This window comes from Panicum virgatum, chromosome 5N (assembly GCF_016808335.1).
Source record: "Panicum virgatum strain AP13 chromosome 5N, P.virgatum_v5, whole genome shotgun sequence".
Classification (NCBI taxonomy): Eukaryota; Viridiplantae; Streptophyta; class Magnoliopsida; order Poales; family Poaceae; genus Panicum; species Panicum virgatum.
The window spans coordinates 65,976,799-65,998,458 of NC_053149.1; the positions used below are offsets into that span (position 1 = coordinate 65,976,799).

Below are 21,660 nucleotides of genomic sequence, written 5' to 3' on the forward strand. Positions count from 1 at the left end.
CAAAATCCAGGGGCGGAGGCCGAGCACGGTGTTTCTCCTTAATCCGCCTTCGCTAATCAGACCGGGCCGCTCGGTTAACGCCAAATGAAAAAGTTTCACGCCTTGTCCACCGGTTAACAAATCTGGAGATCAACCAAGCTATTAAAAAAAACAAATGTGCCCCCAATTAAATCCCTTTACCAACGTGAGCTAGGCAGACGGCCGAGATCACTTCCCGTCGTCCAACTGGCCCCTCCTCGCCGCTCACCGGCCAAGCAGGCAAAGTGGCAGTCCCAGACGGTTGAGACACCCACAGGATTCGCTAGCCCCCGACTCCCCCGCTGAAACCCCTGGCAAAACCACTGCACCCACCGGTTTTCCGCCCACCAGCCGCGATCCAGCTTGTCGCGTCCGGCCTCCCGGGTTATATACGCGCACGCCGGCGTTCGTTCGCCGTCCAGGACAGCAACCCGCTCGCTCCACTCCACAGTCACAGTCACCGCGAACCTCCTCGCGTCCGGCGCAGCGCAGCCGACCCCCGACGATGCAGGCCCACGGCATGGCCGTCCGCGCACGCGCCCCGGCTGCGGCTGCGGCGGCGGTGGCGACGGCCCGGCGGTGCCGCGTGTCCGCAGCGGCGGTGGCGGTGGCGGCGCCAGCCGCGCGCGCCCGCGTGACGCACTCGATGCCGCCGGAGAAGGCGGAGGTGTTCCGGTCCCTGGAAGGCTGGGCGGCGCGGTCGCTGCTGCCGCTGCTCAAGCCCGTGGAGGACTGCTGGCAGCCGGCGGACTTCCTGCCGGACTCGTCGTCGGAGATGTTCGAGCACGAGGTCCGCGAGCTCCGCGCGCGCGCCGCGGGGCTGCCCGACGAGTACTTCGTCGTGCTGGTGGGCGACATGGTCACGGAGGAGGCGCTGCCCACGTACCAGACCATGATCAACACGCTCGACGGCGTGCGCGACGAGACCGGCGCCAGCGCCTGCCCCTGGGCGATCTGGACGCGCGCCTGGACTGCCGAGGAGAACCGCCACGGCGACATCCTCGGCAAGTACATGTACCTCTCCGGCCGCGTCGACATGCGCATGGTCGAGAAGACCGTCCAGTACCTCATCGGCTCCGGCATGGTACGTGTCCTCCGCCACCGTCTTGGTTGCCTGGATCTCGCAATGCCCATCATCGTGACGTTGTTTTGGATTTCAGGACCCGGGAACGGAGAACAACCCGTACCTGGGCTTCGTGTACACGAGCTTCCAGGAGCGCGCGACGGCCGTCTCGCACGGCAACACCGCGCGGCTCGCCAAGGCGCTCGGCGACGACGTCCTGGCGCGCACCTGCGGCACCATCGCCGCCGACGAGAAGCGGCACGAGACGGCCTACGGGCGCATCGTGGAGCAGCTGCTGCAGCTCGACGCGGACGGCGCCATGCTCGCCATCGCGGACATGATGCGCAAGCGGATCACCATGCCCGCGCACCTCATGCACGAAGGCCGCGACATGGACCTGTTCGAGCACTTCGCCGCCGTCGCGCAGCGCCTCGGCGTGTACACCGCCAGGGACTACGCGGACATCGTCGAGTTCCTCGTCAAGCGGTGGAAGCTGGAGACACTGGAGGGCGGGCTCTCCGGCGACGGCCGCAGGGCCAGGGACTTCGTCTGCGGGCTCGCGCCGAGGATGCGGCGGGCAGCGGAGCGCGCCGAGGACAGGGCCAAGAAGGATGAGCCCATGAAGGTCAAGTTCAGCTGGATCTTTGATAGGGAAGTGGTTGTCTAGGCACTTTGCCTTGGTTGCTGACTTCTGAGTTTGACATGATCAGGTCATGTCGCTATCTGTCAGTGTCTTTGTCACAATGTGTGTATATATTTGAAATGCAGTAATAGTGCTTTTCTGGTACTATAAATTCGGCGGAATGTATGTGCTAGAATCTTGAAAAGCCTTGGTACGATTTCGATCCAATGTTAACATAATTTAGTCGTGCCACTGAACTGACAAGAGCGTGGAATGGACGAAAAAAATAATTCAGAGCGTGTTTTCCTGTAAGATTGAAATGGATATGTTATCATCTTTTATATGCCTACTACGTCCACTTCGGCGCAGAAAGAATCCTAATATTGACTACAGTACAATAGCTGTGTTTCCCATTTTACTTACATGGGTCTATGCTCTGTACTTATTTAGTTTCTAAAATAAAAACCTGGAAGTTCAGTGATTCCAATCCACAAGTTCCAGCACTGTAAAGTAATGACCGCTATCTGGATTTTTTTTTTTGGTCAAATGCAGCAGATCAAGGTCTTTTCTTCGTGGGTTAGTTACTGATATCAGATTTCTGAAGAAATCTGAGACAAAACTGTTAAACAGACTTACAGCAATGTAGTGTAGTTGGCACAGAACTCTACTGTCTACTGCGTGCATACACTTGGCATTCAGGAATGCCTAGCTCAAGCGAACTGCAGCCAGGAGTCTTCTCTATCCCATGGCGCGCCATTTTCCCCCGCAGTTGCTCTGCCTGCTCCCACCTCTCCGAAGCAGCCATGATATTTGACAGCATGATGTACTCTGCATCATTAGACGACGTGCGAGCAGAATGTAATCGATGGATCTCATCCGACACCAATCTTGACATCTCTGCGTCACCATGCACATTGCAAGCGCCAAGCAAAGATCCCCAGATCACCTCATTAGGTTCCTCAGGTATGCTCTTGACAATATCGTAGGCTTCCTTCAATTTTCCAGCCCGGCCTAAGAGATCAATCAGGCAGCCATAATGCTCCACGCCAGCCTCAACTCCATACACTTTGAACTTGTTGAAGATTCTTAAGCCTTCGTCCACAAACCCTCCGTGGGTGCAAGCTCCAAGCACGGCAACAAGTGTGATCACGTTCGGCTTCTGCTCTGAACACTCCATCATGAAGAACAAATGAAGCGCTTCCTCGCTTCGACCATGGCTAGCAAGTGCGGAGATCATGGTGTTCCAGCATTCAGTGTTCTTCCATCTCATGCTGTCAAATATTTCTCGTGCGTACGCGAGGTCACCGCACTTAGCATACATGTCGATCAGACCGTTAGTGACAAAGTGATTTTTACGGATATGCTTCTGATTGATGAATTCATGAACCTTCTTCCCTTGCTCTAGTGACCCGAGCTGTGCACAGGCAGATAGCACGCTCGCCATCGTGAACTCGTCTGGCTTGATCCTCTCCTCCAGCATCAAATGGAAAGCCTGCAGTACCTTCTCACTGCACCCGATCTGAGCATACCCAGAGATCAGCGTGTTCCAGTTCACCAGGTTCCTCCTAGGGATTCTGTCAAACACATCCTGCGCAGCTTCCACGTCGCCAGCCTTGAAGTACCCCGTGACCATGGAGGACCACACGAAAGCATTCCTCACGGGCATCCTGTCGAACACCTCCCTCGCAGCCTCCATGTCCCCCGCGGACACGTAGCCGTGCACGACCACGGTCCAGGTGACGACGGTGCGCATGCCCGGCGGCGTGGCGTCGAACCACCTCCGCGCCTCCACCATGTCGACCCTCTCCGCGAACCCGCGGATCAGCGTCGCCCACGTGACGGGCGTCCAGGACCGCATGCCGCCGAACAGAACCAGGGCGCTGTCCATGTCCCCCGCCGCGGCGTATCCGGCTAGCAGCGCGTTGTGAGTGACGACGTTGCGGTACGGCGTTTCGTCGAACGCCCTGCGCGCGTCCGCGAGGGCGCCGCACTTGCAGTACATGGACACCAGCGTGGTGCCGACGAGCAGGTCGCCGGCGAAGGCGGACTTGAGAGCCTCCGCGTGGAGGGACCTGCCGAGTCCATGCTCGGCCCGAGAGGCGGCGGCCTTGAGGAGGACGGGGAGGAGGGGCTGGTGGTGCGTTCGCCGCGGCAGGTCCCGGGCGTAGACGAGGGCGGCTTCCCGGAGGGAGGAATGGGAGGCGTAATCTCTGACTAGATGGGCCCACTTTTCAGGCTCCTGGGAGCCGCTGGTCAGGTAGATGGCGTGGAGCTGCCTCGCTCGGTTGGCCATGCCAGCGGCCGGGTAGGGTCCTGAATCCTGACGCCCGCTCTGGGGCTTATATGGCTGGTGTCAAGGTGAGGCTGAGACCTGGGAGAAACAACTTAAATCGCAGCTGAGACGATGTGAATTCTCCTGTGCATACCAAATTCTTTGTTTCCTAGATTTGTACCCATCACTTTATACAAACCAATTGTTAAGAACTAGTGTGCAAGTGCAAAATGCAAATGGGATCGCGCACTTTCCAGTGTTAATTGGTGACCAATAGATGCACCTTCAACCCTCTTTAATTCAAAATTTTATACTACTTTTCCAATTTGATATCTTAATTTGAAAAAATAGTACAAAATTTTGAACTAAAGAAATTTGATAGTGCACCTAAAAATCACCAATTAACACCCCTAGTCCACGAGTCAGATAAGTAACTTGCCCTCTTGACAAATAACTACGAGGTGCCAACAGCATGTTCTTCGCATGAAGGTATTTCTATACAGCTAGCATTACTTGATCATGGTACCGTCAGAGCGGCAGTCGATGCCATATGGGTTTCACCGCACGTTAGCCAGTTACATAGCTTAAGTGGTGACCATTCCGGTTCAAAATACTACGACCTATACCAAGGACGAAGCGTACCCAAAATACAAAATGAAGCCATGTACAGGCTATGTGCATCCACGTCAGATGTCAGCAACAGAGGGCTTGGCATCGCCTTCGTTGTCAACAGGTGACGATGAGGTGCTCCTTGACGAACCCTTCAAGGCTTGAAGTGCAGGAATTGCACTTGGAGCTTCAGTTGCAAAAGTAACGTTGGGAGCTTGGGCTTCATGTGCAGGAACTACAGGTGCCCAAGTTACAGCGTCTGCCTCGTCGTCGTTGTCAGAAGAGCTGCTACTTGAGGTTGAGGAACCTCTGGAGCATACATGTCATCGCTATCCGAGTTCTCTACCTCATCATTGTAGTGAACAACTTTCCTTTGCCTCTTACCACGGCCCAAGTCCACCTTGGGGGTAGCTGGCTTAAGAACTCTGAGGTCCTCAACCTTGGGGGAACCCGGCTCTTCATCCTCAACACCACGAGCGAAGCTCACAATGCTCCCAAGGTAGCCGTCATCTTCTTTGGAGAACTTATCCTCAGAGCTAGGGTCTAGCTTCAGGAGATTCTCAATCGCCTCATCATCATACTGGATTGACGTGGCACTGACCTTTTTCCTGTCAACAATTGTCTTGGCTCCATGGAGCAGTATAGACTGCAACTCATCTGCATTTGGCTTCTTGGAAGAGTTCATTAACATATTCTCTATAGCCAACTTCTGCTTGGACTTTTGCAGTATCTTCTCTTCAACTGAACACTTCGTAATGAGCTGGTAAACAACTACTGGTCGGGTCTGTCCAATCCGATGCGCTCTTGACTGTGCTTGCAAGTCCATAAATGGGTTGAAGTCAGGATCTGAAAACAGGGAATCAGTAATTACTGCACAGAATCAGTCTCCATAGAAGAACACACAAAAGAAGTTACTCAAATATATAATCACTCTATCAGCTCCAGGCTGCCAAAGCAGAGTAAACATTGTTAGATCAATGGCACAAATGAAGCTTCGGTAATTGCGCAAGTTAAAGAAACTAGAATGGACAGAGTATTAGAACATGTACAAGGTCAACACCAAGTCCACCAGCACGAGTTGACATCAAGAAAATGAATGTCTCACTTTCAGCTCTGTTGTACTCTTTTATGCTTTCCTGTCTTGCTGACAGTGATGTCTGTCCATCAATGCTGCCAAATACCAATGGACATGGAGTGGACCAAACGAAATGTAGACCTCCATGTTATAACAGACCCAAATGCATCGAACATTGAAAGATCCAAGAACCATACCGTGCATATTTGTACCCAAGGTCACAAAGAAAATCCTCAAGGATATCAAGCATCATGGTCATTTGCGAGAAGATCAGCACACGGTTTCCTCTTTCTTTAAGTTTTGGAAGCAACTGCACGTCAACAATTTTTACAATTTATTATTCCCCGCAAAGTTGAAAGTTTAGCACAAGCTCAGATGGGGTCCAAGATGGGGAACCTTATGAAGCACTTGAAACTTCCCTGATGCAGCCACGAGAGAAAGGAAAACATCTTCGCCTTTTTGTTTGGCTTCCTGTCCTTGAAATAGAAACTGAAAAATGTAGTCACGAAATTAGTTTATTCTTGACAACTTACAAAGCAAACATCACATCTATACCAAAGGAACAGTTACATGCAATGCACAAATCATCACAGTAATCAGTGATTCATGCTTATACTCCACCGCAAAGGCTCTATTAAGGGAAGCACTTGTAACATTTATATTCTGCTCACAAATAATTATCAAAAATAGGATGTCACAGTTGAGAAACCTTTTCAAAGGGGAAACAATCATAACAAAACAAAAGAGAAGACTGTATTCAAGTGAGAATAATTATCATTAAAATATCAACTAGAATGGAAAGGAAACCTACTGGATGATTGCAGCATTTTCTCAGTTGCATAAGTATGTTGTTCAGAGCAAGCTTCTTGCCTGCAGAACTATACACAGTTAGTCTAGATTTAAAACGTGAGTTAGCAAGGATGTTGTAACATCATAAGCATAATAACAAAGAGATCTATAAATTTCACACAAAAATGTCCGTGAGCTCCAATATTAGAAGGCTAAAAAAGATGTCATTTTGTACAGAAATGAAAAAAATAATATTAGAAAGCTAAATAAGGTGTTATTTTGTACAGAAAGTAAAAAAACAATAGCAAGGTGAAGGAGCTCTCAGCTAGTCGTTATTGAACTTGCAGAGTTTCAATGAGACAATGGCAAGAATAACCAAAGTTTGCAAAGAAAATGACAGATCCTTTTGTTTAATGAATAATGAAAATCGGGCCTCTCCTTGCATACTACTTGCACATTCTCAATATTCAGAAGTGGGCAAGTGGCTGCCTGAGTTGGAGCCATGGAATGAGAAAAAACAGAGCTGGTATGTGTCAAATGTGCCTATTTACTTGTAGGGGGCAAGCACATCAAGAGTATTCTCTCTTAGCTAATATACCTGTGATTTTGCTCATGTAATAGCAGTTACAAAAACATTGTACACAAATGTGGAGAATCATTAATACATAGATAAACCAGTAATACCAGGTGAAAGTTGAATAGATTACAATAAACCAAAGGGGAAAATGCAAGATCAAGTATTGCACTGACCATTTCTAATAGCCCCATTCAACTTTGAATAGTTCTTCTCTAAAATATCAATGTAAAGTTCTCTCTGGGAATCTGTCAGTGCACATGGAACTTCCACCCACTTCTTTGTTGGCATGGAATCTGTTAGAACATCAGACTTCATTCTCCTCAACATCCTAGCAAAACAAATACATATAAACTAAGAACCATCCAGTCAATGAACTGGACAGAATTTCCTATTAGAGATGAAAAATACCTAGGCTTTAAAATATCATGAATCCGAGCAATTTTCTCTTCCATAGTCAACTCGTTTCCAGATTCAATATTTTTGAACAGGCCATCAGCATTGGGATCAGAAAACTCATATGGATCAATATAATGAAGTAATGAAAATAGCTCCAGCATATTGTTCTGCAACAGTGTTCCCTGTGACATAAGGAACAGTATTTGAATTTTATGTTCCCCTTTGAAAACGAAACCAGAACCCCTCCCAGCCAGGAACAAAAAGCAAGACAACATGAGAAGTGGCATTCATTTTCGGATTCATCAATGATTGCACATTTCAGAGTGAAGTTTCATAGTCCATAATTCAGATAAAAAAAACTTTGAAGACTTGTTTAAAAAGCCTATGAAGAATTGATTGATAATATTGAAAACAATTCGTAAAAAGTAGATTTTTCACAATCCCAAAAACAATTAAGATTGCCTACAGTTCCCTTAACTACTATCAAGATGTCTTGGGCAGTAATAAGCTCAGTTCTAGATCTATCAATGATATTTAAAAATTAACTGTGAAACAACAAAATTGGCAACATGCCACAAAACTCACTTTCTAAAGTTCAAGAAACCTGCATAGAATGAAAAAGACTTACTGTAAGTAGCAAGCGAAATTCAGAACTGTAGCGTTTTAGGCAAGTTGCGAGGTTGCAATCAAGCTTTTTTAGTCTGTGAGCTTCATCAACTGAAATGAAGACAAGGAATCGCACAAGCATTATACATCAATAGGAGACGCTTAAGCAGTAGATGACCCAAACACAGCTATATCAGAAAAACTTACTGACAATTGCAGACCACTTAAACTTCTGCAAAACTGATTTACCAATTTGGACAAATTCATAACTTGTCACAAGAGCATCAAATAAAACCCTCCCTTCAGAAGAGTACATTTCGTAAGCTTGAATGCACTTTCTGCAGTCCTTGTCTCCTTGATAAAACAATAACATTCAGATCACCTCCCCAGCGCCCAAATTCCTATTCAAGGCCAGGCATAAATTTCTTTAAGAAAATACATCTGTAAAAACGGTGGTAAATATATAACAAATAAGATTAATATATTTTGAACGTCAAAGCATTATCATCTAGAATTGGTGCAATGGTATGTCAAGAAACAAAAAATTTACCATATTGCACAGCAAATAAATTCCTGCACCTTTCCTGACAAACACTAAAGATAACATGACAAGATTACATAAGGATCTACATACCTTTTCCCATTGCAATAGAATGCTCTTTGGAGCAAGTACTAGTGCAGGAAATGCTGTGAACCTTTCCTTAATAATGTGGTTGAGAAAGCAAACAACTTGCACAGTTTTGCCAAGACCCATTTCATCTGCCATTACAAAGAGATTTACCATGATTCCAGGATTTAATAAAATAAGAAAGAATATAGTTTTCAGTTTCGTGGTCAGGTATGTTCCACAATAACTGATTATCAAGACATGTAAAGTGGGCAACATATTAGGTGCAATCTGCCTCCATGGTGAAATTATGCAATCCAGCTTCCCTTTGGGCACAAAAACATGACATATCCAGAAGAAATCCATGTTTTAGTGATCTGGGCTGGGGTTTAGCAACTACAGCACTTAGAATGTTCAACTGCAGAAGCCACAGCCACATGCAAGTTAGTCGGTCTAATAGTTTGCTTGTTAGCTAAGAGATGGAGTTTGTTAGCAGCATTTCTTAGGATTGGTTCGATAAAGATGAGCTGGCACGTTCCAGGGAACCAAGCAAGACTAAGCGTTCTTCCTAGTTAGACCGTGGACATAGGCATCCAGGCAGCCATCCCTCCCTCAAACTATTGGGTGCGAGTGCAACAGGTTTGCAGCACCCTTTAATATTTTAACTTGATAACCATTATGTGCGTAGAGAGTTGAAAATAGAAGAGTTTGCTGTAAATATTGTTTGTCTGTTTCTTTTAGCCTTCTGTCTTCATTCAGCTTTTATCATAATACTGGAATCAGACAGCAGGCCACTACAACCTTGTGCTTCTTGAAGTTTAATAGTGATTGAAAAAGAACATACAAGTACAAAGCATGAGATTCATTACAGCCTTACAGCCCACGAGCTATGATAGTTATAAATAAAATTTAAGTATGAAGGGAACCATGCATAACAGCCTTAGGGTTCATGAACGTACCAGCAAGAATAACATTCCTCCTAGTTCTGAAGTTATCAAATATCCATTGCAAACCTTGATTCTGGTAGCCATATAAAGCACCATTGTGGACCTCTTCCGTGATCACCCCTTTTAGGCATACTGGGCTGACACAATCTATTCTTTTTAAAGCACGTTGATGCCTTTCAACAAGCTTGGAAATGGCAGCCTGCAAACCTTCCTTGCAACAGGACTCCCATGTAGCCTCAGAATAATCAAGCCCTTTCCACTTCACAAGGAACTCGTAATCCTGAAAGTCTTTGATATCCTGAATGGTAGTCAAGATGTCACATGTACTATCGCAACCAGACTTCCTCCGACAAGCAATGGCACGATCTACTTCGAACCACTCAGGTTTCCGTTGATCCTCTAAATAAACCTCTTTAAGCAAGCTGCCATAGATAATTTATAGAATAGAATTATTAGAAATAGAAATGAAAAATGGGGAAATAGTGTTTGTTCATGACACATAAGACATGTAGCTATAAGGAAAAAGGTGATTTTGAAATACAACAAGCATCAGCCAGTATTATCAATTTATAATTCAGAATTTTGTAACCACGAATCATTCAAGGATGTGTTCACCAGTTATATTAAAAAGGATGTTTTAACAGTAAGTCAATATTAGTAATCAGAATAAAGCATTGAAATGATTACCTACTTATAATAAGCCTCACTTACCTATTTTCTATTGACTGTTTGCCAATGGTGTACATAATTTCTAGTGAATCAGTGAATAAAAGTTCATGTCATATATGGACATATATGGTTGCACTAAAATAACAAGAGCAATTATAAAATTGTGGATGACTTAAGAAATCCTATAGTGCGCAATACTTACATGCTCTTTTTCAGATAACTCTGTATTCGTATACGGTCAAAAACTTGAAGCCATTCAAGTGGAACCTGAAGAAAGTGAAAGTAATTTTTTCTCAACGTACGATTATCAGGATATTCATGACGATTCCCCTCGATAATGCTCTAAGAATCATGGCATGACATTCTGTTTTATGAACATTTAGATAACCATAAATAATACACAACTTTAAACAATTCCGACTCTTGTGTGGGCAAAAGTTAAAGGTGCATCCCTACTAGCAACATTTTTTTACAAGAATACAAATGAAACAAGGTTTAAATTAACAGCACAAATATGCACTAGTATGACAAGTAGTGTCAGGCTGCTAACATCAATGCACATTTTCTAATGATATGTTCCTATCCTGGAATCTGCAGCATGAGGTGCACACTGCCTTCAACTAATTAGCAACCATCTGGATAAAGCTATTCCTGTCAACCAGCTTCCTTTTATTTTAGTAAAAAAGATATTGAAATTAAATCACTAACTGGGATGCCAACGCAGCTGCTTAAAATTTGTAAGTAGCAGAACAAGTTATCGTATTTACATTAAGAGAAAGGATAAAGCATACCCAACAGTCATGGTGATGAGAAAGTGAATGCCATTTTACAAGGAATTGATATTGGAAACCAGATTCCTGAATAGCCAGCAGTCTGTGACCAACATATCTTTGTATCTTTTTGACCAAATTCTCTTCTGCTGCCCTTGCCAACGAATTTTGACTGATTTTACACAAAGAACATTCAGATGTTCTTACACCATCTTGCAATGGAGGATCTTGGCAGAATGTGTGGAAGCTGCCAGAACAATTAGAATTCTGGCACTGAATGATATGAGAGCTGGCTGTTCCACTCTGGGAGGAGAGCAAAACATCCAAAACTAGGTGTTACATATAAGGATATGGAAATAACAAATAAGGCAAAAAAGACAAGGTTGGCATACCTTACAAATCAAGCAAATTGGTCCATGAGAAGATCTTTTGCTAGACTTTGCAGAATTCCATAATAATTCATTATCTGAAATAAGCAAGCTATTAGTAAACATAAAAGGCATTTTAAAGATCAGCAGGACACAAGCATCTGGTGTTTCAGACAAATTATTAATCAGAATAAGATGTACTAGGATATTCATGATTGTCAGCCTGCACATGAGCAAAACTGAAATCTTCAAAAAAAAAAAAAGAAGAAGAAAGCTAATAGTAGCATCCTTTCAGTTTAATGTTTGTATGTTACCCCAAAAGATTGGTATAAAGCACATACAAGCATAAGCAAAAAAGATACGAAATTATTGTGTTTTGGTTTTCTGTACTTCAAAAACTCTTGACTGAACTCACAGGTCACAAGGGCAGGTAACAAAGTTTTGACTGTTAGCGAATTGGATGGTTATTACCTGAAGATGAGGATGTTGATAGCATTGACGAAGAAGCTTCGCTGCAGCTCTCCTACAAAAGAAGAGGGAACATTCATCACTGTTTCTGAAGATAGACTATTTATCACTTTATCAGGAAAGGTATAAACTACTTATTTGATATGTTCACATACATCAGAAATGTGATCCACTTTCTGTTTCTCTTGTAATCGCTTTGACATTCTTCTGCAATAAATTGCCTTCCCATAATCTGTGAGAGGATTTCATAAAGTTAATGTAAAATGCAGCTGGATTATGTAAATGCAGCTGGATTATGTAAACTCATTTGTATTTCAAGTGGTAGTGCTTGCCGCCTGTGAACCGAGAGGTCACAGGTTCGAGTGATGGCCTCCACACATTGCACGGTGTGTGGGAAAGACCTCCCGCTAATAACCTCCCCTAGACCCCGCACAGTGTGGGAGCCTACAGCACTAAGAGCTGGAGTCAAAAGTTTACAGGTTATCTCAACTGAACAAATTGACACAAAATCTAGTAAATAATGCAGGTTAACAATGCAAATTCCCAAAAAAATAGTGTCAAGAGGGGAAGCTGCACAGTGCATCAAAGAGAGCAAACATCTCTTATTAAATTGCTGCCATGATCTAAGAAATGAAAGAACCTTAACCCAAACCACATCCACTTACAATTTACAGCATCACTGTCATCTCCATCATCATTTGAGCTAGATCGGGTTCTCAATTTGTAGCGCTTTGATCTTCGCCGGGGTGCCACACTGTCTTTATCTGCATAGCATAGACTTAGAATTGTGTGCACATGCATATTTGTGGTCTCTTGGTAACCAAGGGATAGCTTTCATCGTACCATCATTGGAGCTGCTCCTCCATGTATCCTTATCTTCACTCACCTCACTGCGGGCAGATTCAGATGTATATTTCCTTCGGAGGCGCTTTGTCCTTTTTGGAACAAACCTTCTCTTCTCTGGAAACACAAATTTTCATACTGAGCTATCCATATTTTTTTAAAAAAAAGTTAAGATGAAAGGCAGCTTGATTGTCCAGACTTACCATCCTCTGAGGTACTATGGCAGTCCTCAAAAATGTCATTGTCAGTATCCCCACCATCCAAGTCTTGAATCCCAATTCGTTTAGCCTGTAGGCGCTTAGATCTTCTGTGCTGACCCAGTTTTTGGCCATCTGACGTTTGAGTAAACTGACAATGTGAGCCAAAATGAAAACAAAACATACTTATAAATGATCATCCTAACTTTATGCATGAGGAACTCGAATTTATCACTAACCATCCCTAGCAGAACTCTGTTCGATCTCCTTCACGACCTTCTCACTCTCTGCCACGCCATTGGAAATATCCTTTAATATCTGGTTGACCATCAAACTCCCACAGGGAGCTAAGTTGCCTGGATCTAAAACGGAAACATTTAAACGAACACCCAATCAGACAGCTTAGAGCATTGGATGGCAGCAATGCAACATGCTATTCCAAAAAAAATTCAGTGATCCATTTTTTTATCAGATAACAACCTTCGACCAAACGACCTCCTACCTCGGCGTCTCAGCAATCCAACACTCCAATCAAATGCCTCCAAAATGGCCAGAAATTCGAACAATCCATGGCAAACAAAAGGAACGGTTTACTCACCGTCGCCGAGGTCGACCACCTCGGAGTCCACGTCGCGCTTGCGCCGCGCCCCCGCGGCGGCGGCACCTCGTCCTCGTCCTCCTCGCCCCCGGCCGCGCCTCCCACCTCTCACCGATGACCGCGCGGGCGGCATCGGGAACCCTGCGGTGGAGTAGGGTTCTTGTGAAATCGAACGACGCGAAAGAGGATCCGGCCGCGTGCGCTGGGTGCAGTCTTGGGTGGGTGTCGATTTGGGGGGAAACAGACGTGGGGGTGGTGGGTTGCTCACAGGGGTGGAGAGAATGGCGGGAGGTCCACGAGGCCAGCACTGGAAGGTGCACGCGGTGTATACTGGTGGGAAGCTGACGTGTGGGGCCCGAACGAGGACCTTGCTGTGGTTTCTCGTGGGGCTCGTCCACGGAAGTGGCACGTGGGCGGGAAGGCGAAGAGGTTGGGAGGTTGGGAGGTTTGGGGGAAGGATAGCGCGCGGGGATGCGTGTACGGAGAGTCGTGCGGTGAGGGCTTTCCGCTGACCGTCGATTTGAAATTTAGGCGACTGATTGGGCGGCTGTTTTTCCGCTCGGTAGATCTTTTGTGGTTGCGACGCGGACCTTGCCTGGGACTAGTTCCCGCACGGCGTCATGGCGTCCTGCGGCGAGGGGCTCCTCCACCCGCCGCCTCCTGGTCCCCTGGCCGACTGCAACACCAGCAGCATCAACTTGACGGGAGGGGCGGCAGCTCGGGGCTGCGACAGGTCCGGCGTGGCGAGGCGCCGGCGAGGGGAGGGGCGGCGGCGGGTTCGGTAGGGGGAGGGGCTGCGTCTCGGGGTAGCGACGGATCCGGTGGGGGAAGGCGGCGGCGCGGGGCGGCCCGGTCGGTGGCGTCGGGTGCGGATGGGCGTGTTGTGCGCTGTAGACTTGCCCAAAACTTAGCAGAGGAGGCCGACTGGCTGGGGTTATCCACCAGCCGTTCGGCTGGAGTTGGGCTGCCGAACAGCTGGGCTGATCAGTCCAGCCACAGCCAGAATCAGCCCAGCCGGTTCTTTTCAGTCCATCCGAACAAGCCGGAAATTAGTGCTTCAGAGTTCAAAACATTTCACCTAAGCATTTTTCCTGTCAAAATTTTGCATGATCATTTGCATTTTAATTTATCGCTATCGCAATACTAGCCCACCGACCTCGCTGGACATGAATATGACTTATAAATAAGATAACTAGTAGAACTTGTAGAATTTAGAACATCTCCAAGAGCTCTTGTATCCATAAATAACTAAAATATTGATTTAGCTATTATGTAAAATGAAATAGCTAGTAAAAGAGTGATGAAATCTAATAGTTTTTCTAAATTCAAAATCCAAGGCTGGTGGGTTTTGTGCCTTGCGTATTACAATTGGGCTGCAGCCCTCTTGTTTTGTGGCCCAGAGTTAACTCTTGACTGGGAGGATAGGGAAGCACGGGAAATAGATGACGAGTCGTTCTCGGCAGCGACACTGTGGGAGCGCCGGAGTTCCGCCGGAATGGCGCTCCCGGCCTCTGTTCTCGGAGCCAAGAGCATGGAGCGAGAGAGGAGGGGTGGGGGGATTTCATTCTAGTAGTTCTGGGCATGGGAGATTGGGTGGAAGGTGGTTGGCTACATGCGGTCATTGCTGCAGCCATGGGAGCTCGTGGAGACCTATGCTTAGGTCGGGATAGTGAAGGGCACGGCTTGGGGCATGTAGAGTAGGATAGCAATATGAGGAAAATAGACACTCTGTTGGATCCGGTTTGTTCGGGTTTTTTTAGCTAACTCATCAAGAATACAAGAGTTTTTGGAGATGTTCTTATGTCATATATGTATGGTAAATACTTAACATTAGAAATTAAAACGCAGTGGGGTTAAAGCATAATACCTTTGGATCCTATCGTTACTAAACAAAGTGGTCCCATTGTGGGATAGAGCAACTGCTCTAAGCTTTGGCATTATATCATCATCTTCACTGTCAAAATATTGTTGTTCGGCTAGAGCAACAATATTTTGACAATATTAACATCTTGTCAGGTGGAGTGCGGTTCTGCAACGGTATTTTGGCGATGGGTCCCGCACAGCGGTGGCTTTTTGGTGCGATGCGGTCTTCTTCTCTAGGTTCTCCGTTGACGCGAGGTCACGGCGGGAGTTCGGCGGCAGCTTTTTAAGAGTGTATGTTGGTGGACATTGCGCGTCTTAATGTTGTCTTTCCTTCTAGCTGTGTTCTTTGTTTTTCCTGTGTGTAGTCTTTCATGACTCTCTATTTGTATTTATTTCTTCTTTATCAATAAAATGGCCACCATCTTGTGCCGGTTTGTTAAAAAAAAGCTCTTTAAAATGGTAAACAAGTCCTAAGCGATAAATATCTTATGGCCCCCCAGGAGTAGACGTTTAACTTATGATCTGAGAGTTGGATTTCAAAGGAAGGCAAAGTGTACGAGGTTTTGAGTGTATTATGTGGATCCTTGTAATAATACATATATACGGATTTACTGGGCAATAGTTCCTTTGAAGGGTCATCCACCTCAAATGAAAAAATAAGGAGAGAAAGAAGACGACATCTGGCTTATTGAATCAAATAAAAATTGTTCGAGAACCTATAGTATGGGAAAATGCAATAAAAAAAATCCATCTAACAAACATCCATTGGCTCACTGGCGGACCCAAAGATCAAGGTAGAGCCTGGGATTTAGTTGTAGTTGGCAGAGCTGCTCTTATTTTGTGTCTTAGAGCAAGTATTATTGTGAACTATAATCAGGTTGAATGTTGAGATGGAGGAGAAAAAAAGAGTGGCCTGTAAATTTACAGCCAGTTTCGACACAAAAACCAAAAATTTGTGAGATATACAAGTGGATCTTATTTTAATAGTGGAGAGCTAAACCGCTATACAAGTGAGCTGAGAGATGAGCTACAAAGATTTTTGCAGCCAGCAGTAGACTAAATCATTAATCTTGCTCTTAGCAAGTTGCCCATAGATAATGCAGAAGTTTTTTTTTTTTTGCCTAGCTCAAACTCTACGCATGCGCATCCTCTTATTTGGAGTTCGGATAGGTGTCCAGGGTCGCCGGACCCTGTGTCCACCCCTGCATTGGCTATTGACAAAATCAAATACTGCAAGGTTTAAAAAACCCATAGTCTACTCAAACCATCAGTACAAGGTACGAGCATAGTAAATCCTAATACAACAAATTAATCCATCCGACATTGATATCTTTCGTGCAGCACAAAATCGAAGAAAAAACATAACTACTCACAGGACTTGACTATTGAGAAAAATAAACGACACTAACTCGCCACTTGCCATCTATCTATTATCTTATTATTTGGCCAACAAACGGAGCCTCCACGTTCGCTTTCAAGACCTAAAAATTTTCACGTTAATCGAAGAAAAATTGAAAAATAAAAATTACCCACAACTGTCATTATGATAAAAATTAGCCTAAAATATCCTTGTGCTTAATTAAAAATCACACACCAATGCCATTATAAAAAATTAAATATAAAATATCATTTAGTTATGTATCAGTTACAAAAATATACTATTAATAAAAATTAAAGTTAACAACAATCAATCAAAATAAAACAAAAATAAGAATAATTATATGCATAATATTAAGCTCAACAAATCAAATTGTTATTATAGATATATTATATTTGGATTGTTTTAAACAACAATAAGAAATAATTTATAATAATGAACAGGGTAATGTATGGTTAAAAAAATAACATGATCTTCAAGTAAGGATACACCAATATACAAATTTTTGAATTTTCAATACTAATCGCGCAAATGCGCGGGCTGTACGCCTAGTTGAAAAAGAAATCACCACTCAACCTCAGACCCAAAATCAAAATCAAGGATTTAATCCCATTGTGTACGTACATATAAAAAATTGTACACAATCACTAACACGTCTTTGATGCAAAATTGCCAATCATCCATTCTGCTTAAAAGGTCACTAGGGCTCATTCACCCGTGACATAAAAAGTCTCTCTCAAATAATTATGTTTCGAACCAACTAGACATATAACTTCGGCGTAAACGAGAGAAAAAAAAATCAAAATTATCTTCCCAATTTCTGCACGTGGAGGAGGACCGGAGCAAGGAAGTCAATTGCATCCTTGCAGGGGAAGCCTCCTCGTAACTCGGCGGCCCCACGCGTCTTCAAAAGTCCTACCGGGACCCACTTGCAGTGTCTCAGGTTCACTCCGCGTGACCGCGTTATAAATGACACTCTTGTGCACGGCCGCGCCTTGGTTCCTCCCACGCACCCCCTCCATCTGACGAAACGGCGGCGCTGAGCACTCCCTTCCTCTCTTCCTTGCGTCCTCCCAGCCTCCATTTCGTAAGATCTTTGATCCCAGAAACCTCGCTGTATCTGTTCAGGCTTCACCGATTGAGCCCTAGGTGCTGATCGGCTTGTCTCGCGCTACGATTCCAGAGTGTTTTTGTCCGATTTTCCGGTGATTTGGGTGGGTTACTAAGTCCGTAACTTGGCTGGCGTGGAGACGGGGATGGTGACCTTCACACCTAGGCCTGGTTAGAACGGTTGAGATGTTGTGTCTGATAGATTTAATTCTAAGAGGACATGGTGTGTGTGTGTGTGTGTGTGTGTGTGTGTGTGTGTGTGTGTGTGTGTGTGTGTGTGTGTGTGTGTGTGTGTGTGTGTGTGTGTGTGTGTGTGTGATTCATCCGGTACTTTTGACTCAACGGTTTCTAATCAATTAATAGTTATAATAATTTGACTTCAAGAATATAAGTCAGATAGTTTGATTTCAGCTAACGAATTTAGAAATGTCTTATTTTGAGGTTCCTCCCCTTCCATAGCCAAAAATGTTGATGCTATTATTGCACTGTTCGTTCAGGATCCTGACTCTTGTCACTCATGTCTGCTGAAGTCCGCGAAGAGTACCTCTGCTTCCTTTCTTTCTACTTGTGGTTCATATTCAGTGTAAAATTACAGTATTTCACTTGACACAAGTTAACTCACTGGATTTCTGGTGCTGATAGTGCCTTGAAGTTGAATGTGAAGGAGTTGTGGTTGGTCTAATCGCCAAGACTCAAGTTCTGTTGTCCTTCCTGTCAAAAACTCACCCATCCAAGCTCTTCGGCAATTTGGTGGGTGTCTCAGCTCAGACTTCTCTTTGCTTGGGTCTTCTCCAGGACTCTTTCTCATTGTTCTCGTACAGGACCTTCCATTCTGTCCTGCTAAGGTATTGGTCCTTTTGAATACTGCTGGCTAAGTGCTGATACACCTCTTTCTGTGCTTGGACTAAGATCCTCTTCTCCCAATAGGCCAATACTTTTGTCTGAGTGCTGAAACATCTTCCTTTTCACTCGCGCAAAGATCTCCTCTTGTGAGACAAACTCTTCTCCTCTCAACTCCAAACTCGAACATTCAATCTGATCTGGTTTCTCTCTCCTTTCTGTCTTCTGTTCTTTCCAAATTTCCTTTTGAGAACTGAGCTAATTTTCTTTTTTATTGAACCTTGAATTCACCTTGAGTTACTGTCAAGGCTACTCCTTTCATTTACTGAACTATAACTGCTAATCTCCTTGTTGAGATCTTGCAATAATGGCACAAACCTCCCTTCCACCTGGATTTCGCTTCCATCCAACAGATCTTGAGCTTTGTTCGTACTACTTAAAAAGGAAAATCATGGGAAAGAAACTGCTCGTCGAAGCTATATCAGAGGTTGAGCTGTACAAATACGCCCCTTGGGATCTTCCAGGTATTTGCAATGTAAAACTGTTTGTTTTCTCATCTGTTGAAATTGACAATGCGATATGTTGGCTTACACTAGCAAATGCATGCTTTTCTCTCATGTTAAATGAAACCATCACTCCTTGACACCGATGTTGTTGTTTACATGTAGATAAATCTTGTCTCCAGAGCAGAGATATGGAATGGTACTTCTTTTGTCCTCGTGACAAGAAATATGCAAATGGATCTAGGACAAATCGTTCAACACCATTTGGATTCTGGAAATCTACTGGGAAAGATAGAACAATTGTGCTTAACACTCGCATTGTGGGGATGAAGAAAACATTGATTTTTCATGAAGGCAAGGCACCAAGAGGTGATCGAACTGATTGGGTGATGTATGAATATCGGATGGAAGACAGTGAACTGGATGTTGCTGGCTTCTCAAAGGTAATAATGATGACTCCCTTTTTTTCAGTGACTGAATTGTCAATTTGTTGTTGTTGTATTATCAAAGTATCAATCTGAACTTCTGAAGTATGCTGGATGCCTGGATGTGATGCTTTACATAGATGCATACATTGCGACAGACCAATCTGTAACTATTAATACATGTGATCTTTGTATGCTAGTGGCACATACTCTTACAGGAATTGCTGTCTTGGTGATTTGTTGTAGACTTGTAGTTGGTCCATCACTTTAATTACTATATGAAACATGTGTACGCAGGATGAATATGTATTGTGCAAAATCTTTAAGAAAAGTGGCCTTGGACCAAAACCAGGGGAGCAATATGGAGCGTCATTTAATGAAGGAGAATGGGACAATGTAAATACTGAAGCTGTGTTCTCTCTGATGCCTTGTCTATCTTCAGAAGTAGTAGGTGCTGTTAACAAACCACCTTGTCAGCACACTGTTGCTTCTACTTCTAGTGTCATTAAGGAACCACATGTCCTCGCTGTTGCTTCTGCTGATGGATTACCATTTGAGTTTAGTACTAGTTCCATTACTGCTATTGATGAAGTACATGCTGACACGCTCAGACATAATGGAAGTGAAATGGTTACTGCAAACCGTGCTTCTGATACTTTATATGCATATGATCCCACTGAATTTGGTGTAATCTCATTGGAGGAGATTGATAAGTGGGCGAGTTGTAATGACTCTGCGGATAATGATGGAGGCGCTAGTGAAATGGTATGTACCTGTTACTTGCTTTCTTAAACGTTATACCTCGTTTTGTGATCTTCTTTAAGAACTGTTACTACATGAATGTCTAAGAGAGCTGACAAAGATGTCCTCCTTGCGCAGCTTGCTGGCCTCCCTGATATATCTGAAGCTGAGGCTCAAGCTCTAGAAATGAACTCTGATTATTGCTGCAATGAATTGGCGAGGCTTGTGAAATCAGGTGTATCTACTGCTAACAGCCTGTCCCCTAGCTATGTGAATACTGAATGTTTGAATCCACCCATGATATCTGGGCTTGGTGTTGTCGATGACTATCTAGAGATTAGTGATATCTTTCCTCCCGGGGAGACTGCCTCCTTCAAGCTGCCGGCACCAGAAAGTCAGTTTTGCCAGTATCCTTTGGAGTTCGAGCAGTGTCCACACAATGAGTTGAATCATCCCCAATATGACAATGAGGGTGCTCTTGCAGCTCCTTCAGAAGCATGCGACTTGCTTCCAGCTATTTCCTGCTCTATGCATGATATTTCAGCTGATGATAATACTTGCAGCGCAAACCTTATGTGGAGGGATTGCTCAAACTCAACAGTGTGGTACCCCTTCTCATGAACACTACACAACTACCTCAGAGGTATGAGTTGTTGTCAAGTGTTAAGCTAGTATATTGTGTTTTGTTGACTATCCATGGATAATTTGCTATTTATAAAAAAGTTGCATTGGACTTATAATTTCTGCTATCATTAAAACACTGCTGCTCTCCTGGACAAGCCAAAATTCTCTGTAAAAATGCAATTAACCCTTCTGCCGTTTGTAGTAGGTGAATCAGGTCGAAGTCTGATCAATCTTGAAAGAATGATGACGAAATCTTTTAAAATTTGTCAATGAAGTCTGCTCCTGGACTTCATTGGTTCATAAAATTCATACTTCTATCAGCAAGGTGAAGCTATGAAGATATCTTCCTACTCAGAAATAATCCCAAATCTGGTGTTTATCTTACAAGGTCTTGCAGTTGCGAAGATGCTCTGTCTGCTTTTGTGGTATTCAGTCCACAACTACCCCTCGGCACGTACTGGAAGTGCTTGACATGTTTGCAACTCATTATTTCTGTTTATTGTGCTGGAACTGCATCTCGCAGAGCAAACTTGTAGCACATATATATTTTTCCAGTGTTTATATCAAGATGATTTAGTCTGCCTTATAGACTGTACCTGCTACTGCCTTCTCTATCGCCCCTGCTGCAAACTTGCAACATTCCAGTACGGCGAAAATCAACTTAACTACTAGTAAGTAGTCC

The 21,660-nt window shown here is 44.4% G+C and overlaps 3 protein-coding genes and 1 pseudogene across 8 annotated transcripts; 2 read left to right on the forward strand and 2 right to left on the reverse strand.

The window, feature by feature from the left end:
- The first annotated feature begins 439 nt into the window (after positions 1–439).
- On the forward strand, positions 440–1,955 carry LOC120672264 (stearoyl-[acyl-carrier-protein] 9-desaturase 1, chloroplastic). The gene is made up of 2 exons (XM_039952581.1): positions 440–1,102; positions 1,179–1,955. The coding sequence occupies exons 1-2, from the start codon at positions 524–526 to the stop codon at positions 1,746–1,748; spliced, it is 1,149 nt and encodes a 382-aa protein (XP_039808515.1). The 5' UTR covers positions 440–523; the 3' UTR covers positions 1,749–1,955.
- Positions 1,956–2,209: 254 nt separating this feature from the next.
- LOC120672263 (pentatricopeptide repeat-containing protein At3g21470-like) lies at positions 2,210–4,058 on the reverse strand. The gene has a single exon (XM_039952580.1). It carries the CDS (start codon positions 3,994–3,996, stop codon positions 2,368–2,370), a length of 1,629 nt encoding a protein of 542 aa, XP_039808514.1. The 5' UTR covers positions 3,997–4,058; the 3' UTR covers positions 2,210–2,367.
- Positions 4,059–4,397: 339 nt separating this feature from the next.
- On the reverse strand, positions 4,398–14,288 carry LOC120672262 (annotated as a pseudogene).
- Positions 14,289–17,729: 3,441 nt separating this feature from the next.
- LOC120673575 (NAC domain-containing protein 62-like) lies at positions 17,730–21,573 on the forward strand. Of its 6 annotated transcripts, XM_039954478.1 has the most exons (6): positions 17,730–17,822; positions 18,343–18,385; positions 18,488–19,209; positions 19,354–19,631; positions 19,911–20,378; positions 20,493–21,573. In XM_039954478.1, the coding sequence occupies exons 3-6, from the start codon at positions 19,053–19,055 to the stop codon at positions 20,973–20,975; spliced, it is 1,386 nt and encodes a 461-aa protein (XP_039810412.1). In that variant the 5' UTR covers positions 17,730–17,822; positions 18,343–18,385; positions 18,488–19,052; the 3' UTR covers positions 20,976–21,573. The 6 variants fall into 6 exon arrangements, with proteins under 6 accessions (XP_039810412.1, XP_039810410.1, XP_039810411.1 ...); XM_039954476.1 differs by having other exon boundaries at positions 17,740–19,209; positions 20,493–20,997; positions 21,181–21,573; XM_039954477.1 differs by having other exon boundaries at positions 17,740–19,209; positions 20,493–20,997; positions 21,184–21,573.
- The last annotated feature ends 87 nt before the right edge of the window (positions 21,574–21,660 follow it).